General features: G+C 38.4%; 1 protein-coding gene and 1 pseudogene across 3 annotated transcripts in view; one reads left to right on the top strand and one right to left on the bottom strand.

The window, feature by feature from the left end:
• Positions 1–13,781, top strand: part of Cog5 (component of oligomeric golgi complex 5) — a 328,269-nt gene that overhangs the window by 216,955 nt on the left and 97,533 nt on the right. For all 3 annotated transcript variants that reach the window (XM_028891732.2, XM_028891734.2, XM_028891733.2), the window contains one exon: positions 11,307–11,511. In XM_028891732.2, the coding sequence (XP_028747565.1) occupies positions 11,307–11,511 (205 nt within the window). The remainder of the gene's footprint in view (positions 1–11,306; positions 11,512–13,781) is intronic.
• Positions 5,096–5,742, bottom strand: LOC114708444 (annotated as a pseudogene).

The raw sequence follows: 13,781 nt of genomic DNA on the forward strand, positions 1-13,781 counted from the left end.
CTGTGGCCTGGAAATTCCTTCCCAGAAAATAGGCAGGGAGCCTATGTTTCCTGTCTCAGAGATCATGTCATTTTTTCTGTGATATGAAATGTCTTGTAAACCACTGTTTCTTCCTAGGTTGCATCCATTTGTATATTTGATGTAAGAGGATCAGTCTGGCCCTTTTGTACCATCTTGACCAATCAGAAGCAGAAGTCCCTAATCTAGTTTTATTACCACCACTATTATTATTAATTTTTATTACATTTATTGGTGTGGTGTGGTGTGTGTGTGTGTGTGTGTGTGTGTGGTGTGTGTGCATGTGTGTGTGGTGTGGTGTGTGTGTGTGTGTGTGTATGTGTGTGTGGTGTGGTGTGTGTGTGTACACGCCAATGTACATATGTGAAGGTCAAAGTATGCCTTGTGGGAGCTAGTTCTCTCCTGCCATGTCTTGGGCACCAAGCTTAGATCTCCAAGCTTGGCGACAAGTACGTTTTCCTGTTGAACCATCTCATAGGACTCCTAATCTAGTTCCAAAAACAATGATAATGATGCTATTGATGTGCGGTGTGTGTGTGTGTGTGTGTGTGAGAGAGAGAGAGGGGGGGGAGGGAGGGTGTGTGTGTGAGAGAGGGGGGGAGGGAGGGAGGGAGGGAGGGGGAGGGAGGGAGGCAGGCAGGCAGGCAGGCAGTGAGTGTGAGTGATTTGTCTGCCTATCTTACTTTCTTTACCCATTGCAGATCTCGGCACTTGCCATCCCACTCTCCCTCATTGTGTTCACTGAATAATCAGTCCTCTGGAGACAAGACAGTTCTCATTAAGAAACTCAGCTTCTGAGTACCTTTTTTTCAGACTAGAGCCCTGGTTCCTCCCCTCATCTTTGGCTACATGGAGTTTCCCCCTCTTCTACCTGTGCATTTATTCTTGCTCAGTTTGGCTTTGAGAAAGCTCTTATCAACATATTGGTACTTTCCTTTCTACCTTGGAAATCTCCCAATTTCTTCTCCTTGGATGCAAACTTCCATTTTCTAATCTAATCAAAATTAAAGTAAGAGTGCTCTTTAGTTACTGTTTGTTCTCCTTTTATCCTCTTACCTATATTTCTCATGAGAATGGTACTTTCTTTTTTCTTCATTTCATTCTGTTGATTTCTCAGCTAGGTGAAACTAATAGGTCTGACTATTTTGCACCATTCTATGAAATTGTTCTCATTAAGTTAACCAGTGACCTACTTCTTCATTGCCAAATTCAGTGTATGTTTTTTAGTACTTACCTCTTGGGGCCATCTGTTTGTGAGTCAAAGAAGCTACTGAGAGGAAATATAATTATTTTAGGCAGAGATTCTCGTTAATATTTCACATTTTGTAGTCTGTATCTTCTGATATCATTATGACTTTAATAACTTCCTTGGGGAGAACTCTGAAGTACGTTGGTTGTGAAGCATCTTCCATTTTTATAGCATGCACAGTCCCTGTAGTATGTCGTGGTGCTGCTTCAGATTCCAGGCAGCCGTGTTAAGGAACGCAACCATCTGCAGAGCTGAAGATTGCAGACAATGTAACAGATTGTCTAAGTAATATCTTGGCAGAATGTATCTAAGGGGAAGTTTTCCTAGTTAGGAACATGTTCTTTCTGATTATGCATGTTCATGCTTAACAAAAATATTCTACTAGGAAGTTTAATTCATGGATTAGACAGACAATAAATTTAAATTTACTTTATTCAAAAAGTAAAAGGCTAAACCTATAACCATGAAGATAAAGTTAATTTATGTAGCAAGTCCTGTTAATTAACTGTGGGTCATAAATATTTTCAAAATATGGTTTCTAAGCTTTTTGTCTATTCTTTTCTCTTTTAGTTTCCAGATAATAATATTGATTCAGCAACCCGTTGGGTTATGATCCATATTTTTAAGTTTCAACAGAAACAAGCAAAGTGAACACTAATATTATGAACTATTTGAAATGAAAACAGAATTTCTCTTTCTCATTTGAGACTTCTCCCAGAATATCTCATCATAAATAAATATGCTTCAGTACCCTCCATAGTCCATATTAATAATTTATCTGCCATGTCCGACTCCCACCACCACCTAATGTAAGCCTCGTAAGACAAGGAGTGCCCTTCATGGAGGTGGCATCCTCATTGGCCCACAGCAGGGATTTAGTAAATACTGACAGGCAGAAAGAAGAGGGAGGGAGTGGGGAAAGATGCTGTGCTCTTTCACGAAAACCTAGTATTTACAAATGAGTGAGGGGATGGTGGTTAGCGAGATTGCTCAGTGGTTAACAGCACTGTCTGCTCTTCCAAGATTTGACTCTTAATCATCATTATTGCCATTATGCCTGGAGTTTGAGCACACCTTTAATCCTAGCACTCAGGAGGCAGAGGCAGAGGCAGGTGGATTTCTGTGAGGCAAGCCTGGTCTACACAGTAAGTTCCAGCCCAGCCAGGACCACATAGTGAGACCCTGTCTTTAAAAAAAAAAAAAAAAAAAAATCAAATCTTACAAGAAATAAAACAAATAAAGTATATATTTATGAGTGCTTTTTTACTTTGCTTTGGTTGGGAGGAGTCAGTAAGATCATGAGGAGTTTATGGCCAGCCTAGACCACACTACACCTTATCTTAACAACAGCAGCACAAATACATTACAATGGCCAGGAAGCTAAATGATGCATTTTCACATTTTGTTTTGTTTTGTTTTGTTTTGAGGGTTTTTTTTTGGGGGTGGGGGGTATATGTTCATTGTATATGGTCCTATGTTGCATCTGGACATTTATATAAGTATATAATATATTTTGATAATATTCTCCATACCCTCCTATCTTTTTCTTCTTCCCCCACCTGCCTCTTATTAGTCTCCTTTATTTTCTTAGATAGTTTCATTTCACTTCTACTCTGATATCTCATGTGTGTGTGTGTGTGTGTGTGTGTGTGTGTGTGTGTGTGTGTGTGTACATATATCTATGACTTTATGTAAACAATATAGTTCTTAAAAGTTAAGGACACACACACACTGCAAGAGTAACCTCATTTTTATTTAAAGTACCTTTTAGAGTTTTCATTCTTGCAATTAAAGCATTTTACCATAGTTTTTTTTAAAGTATTGTGTTTTGGGGTGTGTGTGTGTGTGTGTGTGTGTGTGTGTGTGTGTGTGTTGCTAGGGGATCAAACTCAGGAACAGCCTTGAGTCTTGTATAGTGGTTTGAATAAAAATGGCCTCCATGGCAATTAAATGTTTGCCTTTTTAAGAGTTGCTGTTATCACAGTGTCTCTTCACATCAATAGAAACCCTAAGATACTTTGATTTTTTGTTTGTTGGTTTGTTTTTGAGATAGGTTCCCACCATATAGCCCAGGTTGGCCTGAAACTCACTGTGCATGCTGACTGAGCTAGTGAACTCCTTGCATCGGTTTCTGGAGGGCTGGGTGTTACAGTGTATGCTACTGTGCCTGGCTGCTTTGTATAGTCTTAATGAGCAAATAAGTCACCGTTTATCACACATGGAGGTATACGCCTGTGATCCTGGCATTCAGGAGGAAGATTAGGAGTTAGAGGCCAGCGTGGGCAGTTTAGGGAGTTCCAGGCCTATCTGAAAACCATAACAATAGCAAGTGACACCCTATCTCAAAATCTTAACAATGTCAATGACAGCCAAAGCACCATTCAATCTAAACATTCTATATAAACATAAAAGAGGAAATTTGTAGTCTTTTCAAAATGAGGACTAATTGCTGTGAGGGCTTGGGAAACGGTTATGTGACTAGAAGAGACCAAGTCAAGTGAGTGCTTAGGTTTGACAGGATATTTTTAATAGGATCTAGTAGGGTATTTTGGTAGCTCTGATAGGGGGATTTTAATCATTTTATTTTTTTCATTACAATTTTTCACTAACTTTCTGTGTTCTTTAAATTTTTTTTTATTTAAAAATATATAAATTTGGCAGGCAGTGGTGGTGCACTCCTTTAATCCCAGCACTTGGGAGGTAGAGTTAGGCGGATCTCTTGAGTTTGAGGCCAGCCTGGTCTACAGCATGAGTTCCAGGACAACCAGGGATACACAGAGAAACCCTGTCTCAATGCCCCTGCAAAAGTATAATTTTATATACATTTTATATATGCTATTTTATGCCTAGAAGAATTTTTCGAACCTCAAACTTTCTTTGTAACCAAGATCACGGAAGAGCATTACCTGTGTCCTAGATGTTTCCCTTCTAATTTTTGCCTGGCCCATTTAACAATTTCTAATTTCTAATATAATATCTTTTCAAAAAACATTGCTACTTCATTTTACTCAGATAAAATCATGGTCTTTGTACTCCTGTGTCTGCTGTTCGGTTTATCTTCCTCAGCATATTTCTTAGTCCTCCATATTACATGGACTTGTAAATCATTTCCCATTTTATAAAACATCCTGCTTGTGAATGTACTTTAGGGTATTTACCATAAGACATTTGGGTAGTTTCTTACTGAGCTAGTTCAGATAGTGCTAATTAACATGACAGTTCTGTACAGTTACTGGGAATAAATTCAGAAGTAAAGAATTGGTAGGCAGAATAATAACTCTCAGTGTGACATGTCCTCATCTCCAGAAATTTTCTGGTGCCACATACAGCAGAATGGACGTTGCAAATGTGACTTTAGGATCTTGAGATGAGATTATCTTGAATCCTGTGGGTGGACACACTGTAATAATACAGTCCTGAGAAAAGTAAGATAGAGGAGCCAGAGGAGCAGCTATAATAGAGAATCCGTGGCCAGAGGGATCTACTGCTGAGAGGCAGCATAAGCCAAGGAGTGTAGGCAGATGAGAACGACAGGAGTCCTCTGCTCCCTAGAACCTTCAGAGGGAAAGGGCCCCACGGATATTTCAGTTTTGACTTAGTCTTTTGCCAGATTATTCATGTAAACATCCAGGTTTTTAATGATTTGTTGTAGTAGCTTCAGGAGATTGCTATAGTTGGTCATATAGCTGTGGATGTTGGCTTCAGCAGACACTGTCCAAGAGGTATTCACTGTAATGTGTCAGTTTGAACTCCAATTGGTTGTATACATAAGTTTCATATTTCTGTCAACCCTAGGCATTTTTAGTGTTTTGTTTTGTTTTTTTTAACAGATCCTGCCTCAATTTTATTTGTAAAAACAGCATGAGGTCCTGATCATCTGCAAATAGTGTGTAGGTGTGTCACACCAGTCCATCTGTCTGGCAGACAGAAACCTTTTCTATGGGGCCTTCACAGGGGCCTGGGCACCTTTGGGAGCCTGAGCTGGAGCTGAGGCCTCTGCCTTGGTTTGAGCCTTGGGCCTTGGTTGGCAGAGCCTACGACCCTTGGCCATGTAGCTTCTAATCCGCTTCCCGAGCTTGGGGTGAGCGATGAAAGCGAGTCGGCTGAGCTTGCGGCTGGGGCCCTTTGGCATCTTGGGCTTCACCGCCTTGGGCTTCACCAGGGCCTTGATGGCCTCTGCACGCGCACTCACTGGTTCTTCAGGCCTTTCTTGTTGTGCTTCTTGGCAAAGCGCATATTCCTCAGGAACTTGGGCTCCACCCCCTTAAGAGATTCGTATCTTTGTGACCGGGCTTTCTTGATCCCATTTCGGTGCCATTTTTGAGACTGGTTGTGAGTGGTGTGGTTCTTGGACTTGGTCATGTCGGAACGGTAACCCACTGCTCCCGAAGCGCCTGGGACCGGAAGAGAAAGAGCATTTTTAGTGTTTTTTTAAGCCATTCTTGTGGTGTTTTCATTCAATCACATTTTTATTTAATTTGAATATATTTTATAGATGTTATTTTTACAGCTTTTCCATGTGCACATTCACCATCTGTATTCTCTTTTATGGGGTGTATGATAGTTCTCTGTGGAATTGTCAGGCTTATTGATTAATAAGGTTTATTTGTAGGGGCCTGGAGAGATAGCTCAGAGGTTAAGAGCTCTTCCAGGGGTCCTGAGTTCAATTCCCAGCAACCACATGGTGGCTCACAAGCATCTGTAAGGAGATCTGGTGCCCTCTTCTGGCCTGCAGTCATACATGCTGTATACATAATAAATAAATAATTTTTTTAAAAAAAGATTTATTTGTATATTCTGATGTATTTGGGTGCACTCTATCTCTGGAGTCTGTTTGTGTGTGTGCAGGCTGACGGGACTGTGGAATTGTCTGGATTTATTTGTATACTTCCTTTTTCCTCTTTGTTGCCTGCTGAGTTTGTACTGGCTGATGAGGTTGAGTTGGAGGCAGTGTGGTTTTAATATGTCTCAGTGTAGTGTTCACTTTTCCCTGTTACTTAGACATTCTTCTCCTGGGATTTCAATTGAGAAGTTGGATGATTTTTGTCTCCTTAGCCACAAAATACTGAGGTAAATCTAAATTGACTCTTCAGTGGTTCTAGGAATTTCCACCTTGTGAGACCCTGTCTAGTTATAATGCAAGATTCAAGAAAAAACCCTAGAAACCAAACAACATTGAAATAACTCAGTGTGTTAGGCGTAACATCTAGGAAGAAGTCTTTTATATTCCTTTCTACTTCCCCATTCACCTATTTACTTATAAATATAGTTCATCTCTGTTGAGCCTTGTGAAATATGCTTAGATGACAGGAAGAGCTGCTCTTATATCCTGTGAACTCTTCAATAAGTAGGTAGTCACATTATTACTGTTGTTAAGTTAGACTATTGTGTGTACTATGGGTTAAACTCCAGTGACTAGTTCTAATAATATTGTAGAGAATTGGAATTTCTCTTTCATAAAATATGTGTTTATGTGTTATTTTTGTGTGTATGTGTGTGTGCCTTTGTGAGTTTATGTGCACCAAGTATAAGCAGGAGCTCCTGGAAGCCAGAAAAGGGCCCCTTTCACATCAATCTTCAATCAAGAAAATGCCCTACAGACTTGCCTACAGGCCAATTATATGGAAGCATTTTCTCAATTAATATTCTTTCTTCCCAGATGACCCTACCTGTGTCAAGTTGACATAAAAACTACTTTTATATTTATTATTTTATTTATTAAATATTTATTGATATTTATAATATTACCTCTATTATTCTATATTTATCAAATACTAGGTTAAAATCAAGTTATATGAACATATAAACACTTTAAAGAAAACTTAGCTTAAAGATTTAAGTACACAGTACTTATTGTTAAGTTTTAAATAGACTTAGTGTGATCACATGTACTGAGATGACCTAGGAAGAGTTCAGTTGTGTGAAAGCCACAGCAGAGGTTTGTCTATAAAGGTAAGATATGGGTATGAAAAAAAGTAAATTTGCTGTTTATTAAACAACAAAATTTAAGTTATATAACTCAAAATTGCTTAATTTCTAGTGCTTTGATATTGTGGTATGTAAACTTAGCAATGGTTTGAAGAAAATGAGCATTTCTTCACCTGCATGGGGTATATATAGTCAAGTACAGGAAATGCTCTTTAAGAAGATAGGATTACAAGGCCCAGTAAGTGCAAAGGTAGCATAAAGCATTGTTAGAACATAACTGTGAGAATATTACGTTGAGGGAGCTCAAGAGTTGTGAAAAGCTTGAAAAATCTTCTCTTAGAAAGTCTCATCTGCCACAGTTTTATGAATTGTCTGAAGACAGAATGCAGCACAGCCAGCAGCATGGGCAGTATCCTTCTGTTTTCTTGGCTCCTGGTACATCCAGAGGTTGTGGGGAAGCAGGGGCATGGCTTACATGCATGGTGCTTACACAGCTGGAAGCCGCATCCCAGGTAGAGAAACTTGGATTTGGTGAACCTACTGTCAACAGCAGTGAGCTGTGCAAAACCTGCCTCTCTCAGCAGAAGGGAGACACCTTTCTCAAGGTTGCTTTTTACAGGTACACAGTCAGCCAGACACTTGTTCTATTGGCACACTCTGGAAGAAAATATGATAGGAATCCATCATGCAAGGGCCCATGATGGATTGATTGCTTCTTCATCGGGGAGAGGGAAGGAGCCTAAGAAGTTCTTTCTCAGCTAATTTGTAAATATTTAAAGTATAGAAGTTGGTAAAATTGGACTTTTTTTTTTTTTGGTTAAGTTTTGATTCTTACACAACTTTGTTAGACTATCACAGCAATAAAAATTAAGCCAAACCTAGAATCCTAGTACTTTGGAGGCTAAGGAAAGAGGATTACTGCAAGTTTGATGCCAGACTAGACCACTTACAGTAAGTTACAGGCCAGCCAGAACTACCTTTTAGGATCCCTTCCCACCTAATTTTGTTTCCCTCCTCCAGCAAACACTGGTCTGCTTTCCATGTTTGTATGTTTCGGTGTCATTCTGTACAGGCTAAATGGTATAGAGTAGATTGTGTATTTTTCCTTGTCTGTCCTCTTTCTGGTGTGTACTTTTATTAAGGGTTATCCATACTTCAGTGTGGTTTCACTGCTGGATAGATTGTGTGTGTGTGTGTGTGTGTGTGTGTGTGTGTGTGTGTGTGTGTGTGTGTGTGTGTTAATCTGGTTCATGTATGTAACTGTTGATAGCATTAGGTTTTTTTTTCAATTTTTTGGCTTCTCTTGGGTACCTTCTATCTGGGAACATAAAATGGCAGAACTCATACGCACACCTTTTTTTCTTTAGCAGTGTGTTTGAGAGTTTCATTTTTATATCTTCAACATTCTATATAGACATTCATTTTGTTTCTTTTTAAAGACATGAACAGTTAATATAGTTGTGTTCATTGTAGTTCTGATTTACATTTGGCAATTTACTGAACATGTTTTCTAGTCCTTACTTGCCATACATAGACCTTCTTTAATGATGGTCCCTATAAAAATTTTCCGATTTTATATACTCCAGCTATAAATGCTTTGTCAGATCTGTGGGGACACATTTTCCACTCTGGGATTGCCTTGTCATAATCTCAGCAGTGGTTCTTGAGGAAAAGACCCTTTTGATTCAGACTGTCCGTGACTCCTTTCAGTACTGTAATTGGGGTTTCAGATCATGTCTTATCCACAGAAAGAAATGTTTCCTTTGGAAAGTTAAATCTTTTGTGAATTAGTTTCTATATAAGATGCAAAGATATTAAATTGCAATGGTATGCATATAAATACTCAGTTGTTACATTTTTGACATGGATCCTCCCCAGCTTACCTTTGCACTTTTGTCAAAAATCAGTCTTCCATGTGTTTGTCTGTGCATGAGCTTTTGCATGCTCTACATTGCTGTTAACATGTATGCTAATCTTTATTCAGTACCAGTTGTTCTTATTATCATAGTTTTACAAATCTTGAAATCATACAGAGCTGGTCCTCTCATTTTCTCAAAGTTAATTTTTCTATTCTAGGTCTTTTCCATTTCCATAGGAATTTTTAGTCATTTTCTTAATTTCTACCAAAGGTCTGCATTGATTTTTGTATGAGATTGCATTTAATGTGTAGATAAATCTGGGCATAATCCACATGTAGCAATCAATCTACTGAACTATTTAGGTCTTCTTCAGCTCAGCATTGTTTCCACATTGTCTTCATATTTTGTTAGATATGCAGCTAATAAGTTCCTATATTAATGCTATTGCTAATGTATTGTTTTAAAAATTCAATTCTGGTTGGTTATTGCCTGTACATAGACATGGATTGTTTGCTTGTTGAACTTACATACTCATGGAGATGAGCACACTGCCTCCTATATAGTGCTCCCTGCTCTCTAATCTGAAAGCCTGTTTTCCACTTACTGTGCTGACAGTGCTGATTCCGCTGAAGGGTTTCTAGACTCTTCTCTTCCATTATAGGCATCCATTTCAGACTCCACTTCCCCTTAGCCTTGTTATAGGAGTAAATGTTAGGTTTTTTTTTTATTTTCAAATATTTTTCTTCCATTAAAAGATAATGTGATTTAGTGATTAATTCCTGGAATAATTCTCCTCAATCATGCTGCATCCTCTTTAAATGTTGCTGGATTAAATTTGGAAAAGTTTTATTTTTAATGTTTGCACCTACATTCATGAGAAATGTTACCCTTTTTTAAATATATAATTTATTTTTTATTCTGTGTTCATTGGTGTTTTGCCTGCATGTGTGTCTGTGGGAGGGTTTCTGACACCCTGAACTGGAGTTATAGACAGTTGTAAGCTACCTTGTAGGTGCTGGGGATTGAATCCCGGTCCTCTGGAAGAACGGTCAGAGTGCTCTTAACTGCTGAGCCATTTCTCCAGCCCCAAGAAATGTTATTCTTTTTATTTGTTTCCCCCTTACTGTCTTTTGTTTTGGTATCAAAACATTCCAACAGAATTAGATAGACACTGTTTAAGAAAGAAATAGTAGGGGGCTGGAGAGATGGCTCAGAGGTTAAGAGCACTGACTGTTCTTCCAGAGGTCCTGAGTTCAATTCCCAGCAACCACATGGTGGTTCACAACCATCTGTAATGAGATCTGGTGCCCTCTTCTGGCCTGCAGGCAGAACACTGTATACATAATAAATAAATAAATAAATAAATAAATAAATAAATAAATAAATAAATAAATAAATAAATAAATAAATCTTTAAGGAAGGAAGGAAGGAAGGAAGGAAGGAAGGAAGGAAGGAAGGAAGGAAGAAAGAAAGAAAGAAAGAAAGAAAGAAAGAAAGAAAGAAAGAAAGAAAGAAAGAAAGAAAGAAAGAGAAAGGAAGAAAGAAAGAGAAAGAAAGAAAGAAAGAAAGAAAGAAAGAAAGAAAGAAAGAAAGAAAGAAAGAAAGAAAGAAAGAAAGAAAGAAATAGTAGGCCTGGAGAGATGGCTCAGAGGTTAAGAGCACTGACTGTTCTTCCAGAGGACCTGGGTTGGTGGCTCACAACTGTCTGTAACTCCAGTTCCAGGGCATCTGACACCCTCACAAGGACACACATGTGGGCAAAACACCAATGTACATAAATACAAATACATAAACTATTTTAAAATGAAAGAGTTATATCCAATATTTCTATGTACCTTTTTAAAAATCAATTATCAAGAGAAGGATATATTCAACTAAAATTGTGAATTTTGTCTTTTTTTTCATTTTGGTTTTTCAAAATAGGGTTTCTCTGCATGGCTCTGGCTGTCCTGGAACTTGCTTTGCAGACCAGACTGGCCTCAAACTCAGAGATCCTCCTGCCTCTGCCACCCAACTGCCATGATTCAAGGCATGCACCACTACCACCTGGCCAAATTTTGTCTGTTTTTAATGTAGATAACATTTTAGAATATGTGGTCTTTGTACCAAATGCAATGAATAATTATTGGTATAATTTTCAAAGGTGTCGTTGGAACATGTCTTTATTCTTTAGTAGTGGTCTATTTGTTCAAATATTGACTTGCTACCTCTTATTGCCTTACAATTTATCTAATACATATTTTGCTTGGCAGCTTCTATGTTTTTGAAACAGGCATTTGAAGGTGAATACCCTAAACTATTACGTCTTTATAATGACTTATGGAAGCGTCTTCAGCAGTACAGTCAAAATATCCAAGGAAATTTCGGTACAAGTGGAACTGCTGACCTTTATGTTGACCTCCCACACATGGAAGATGATACACAAGACATGTTCATACTGAAAAGGCCAGATTACGAGTATGTTTTATTTAATGTGAATGAATGGGTTATCGGCATTTTAGGAATTTTGTTTTCTGTTTTCCTTATAAACTAGAAATTGAGAATATACTAAGCTTCTAAATCTTTGGAATGACTGGTGTATTTTGCAAAACTTGTACTGCAAACATTAAATTGACCTGTGGCTGAGCATTGTATCTGCTGCCAGAATGGCTTTTGAAGTTTAAAACTATACTGGGTAATGAGAAGCTGAATGATAAGCAGATGCAGTCTTTGTCTTTGAGTTGATCTGGTATATGCTGAAACTGCCAGGGAAATAAATCTTATGCTGTGATAGTTCCTCAGTCAATGTTTTAGAAAATACCAAGTACAGTCAGATCTATCCCAAGAAATCCCTTCAGTCACCACAAAGCACATATTATAACCATCTTGAAGAACTACATTGGAAACCAATATATTATGTCTATGAATTCTACCCTGCCAGCTTTCCACAAAAACTGATAAGGATTTCACATTTCTGTGTGAGTGCCAGATTAAGTGATTAACTTTCCTCCAATTCTAAAATCCTATTTATTTTCACAACACTGACTCAAGTAGCAATGGATTCTTGTCACTTACTTAGTAAGAAAAAACACTGGGTAGGTTCTGTGTAATGTTAGCTGCTTGTTTCTCTTTCAGTGTTTTTCCTAAAACAGCTGGTTGTGTCTGTTAGTACTGACTAGTGAAGTACATGGCCAGGTTAGGCTGGAAGAGTAGCCAGAGACCAGACTATCTAAACCATTGTCTCCAAGAGGAGACGACGCTACGGAAATGTGGTAATACATTAATAAGCAGTTGATATAAAATACCATGTTCATTATCAGTGTATTTCTGGCTTAGCTTTATTTTCAGTCCACACACATGCACTAGGAAAGAACTGGAAGTAGCACAGGCCAGTGGGAGTGATACCTCAGAAGACAGAGTTCTGATCTTGTACTTGGTGCGTTTGCTAGTCAAGATGTCTGTAGAGCCAATGTTTTCATCATTGTGGCACCTGAGAGAAACAACCTAAAGCATGAAAGACTTGTTTCCACGTTTCTGTCCATGGTTTGGTGGCTCCAGTGCTTTTAGGATCCTGGCAAGTTTAAAAAAAGACATCCTGAGGAAAGCATGGTGGAGGGAAGCAGTCCACCTCATAGTGGCCAGGGCCAAAGAGGAGGGAAGGGGCAGGGGCAAGATGCAACTCTCCAGGGCTTGCTCCCAGGGACCTACTTCTTCCCCAGGGCACCACCACCAACTTTCTACCTTTTCCCCCAGTAATCCATCCATATGATGAAGCCATCTAGGATTTCATCTATTTATTAGGTCAGAGCCCAAAAAAAGTTTATGCAGCTTCCCAAAGCAGGCAGTTAGGCTCTCAATATATGATTCTGTGAGGGACATATCATATATTCTAATCATAACAAATGGTACTGGCACAAAGATAGATTAGAATGCAAAGTGTACAAAGAGGTGCATTGTTGGGCAGTTGTGGCACACACCTTAAATCCCAGGACTTGGGAGGCAGAGACAGGTGGGTCTCAGTGATTTCGAAGCCAGAACTGTTCTACAGAGCAAGAGTAAGTTCTAGAACAGCCAGAGATACATAGAGAAGCTCTGTCTCCGAAAAAAGAAGAAAAGAAAGAAAGAAAAAGAAAAAGGTGCATTGTTAATTTGATTTTTAAAAGGAGTATAATGACAAATGATGCTCAAACAATTAATAGTCATATGCAAAAATATGAAATTGAACTCTTTTTCTTACTATATATAAAAATGAACTAAAAGTGGATCAAAGACCTAAATGGACAGCATAAGAGTTGAACAGATGGCTTAGCAGTTGTAAGCAATTGTTGCTCACAGAGGACCTAAGTTTAGTTGACAGTACCCACATGGTGATGACTCTTAACCATTCATAACTCCAGTTCCAGGGGATCTCATGCCTTCTTCTGAAGTCTGGGGGTACCAGCCATACACGTGGAATATACATATATGTGTGTTTATATACATACACAAGATACATATATACATATGCCTATATATACACACACAGATACATGCAGAAACACTCACACAAAATAATTTTTAACATATAGTATAAATATGCAATTACAGGAGAACATAAGGGCATATCTTCATGACTTAAGATATGGTAAAAGATTCTTAGATATGATACTGAAAGTCAAAGCGTGAAAGAATATATATGTATATGTGTGTATACATATATATGACTGCATCATAATCACCAATAGTAGAAAATATTTGTACATATATCT

This window comes from Peromyscus leucopus, chromosome 14 (assembly GCF_004664715.2).
Source record: "Peromyscus leucopus breed LL Stock chromosome 14, UCI_PerLeu_2.1, whole genome shotgun sequence".
NCBI lineage: Eukaryota > Metazoa > Chordata > Mammalia > Rodentia > Cricetidae > Peromyscus > Peromyscus leucopus.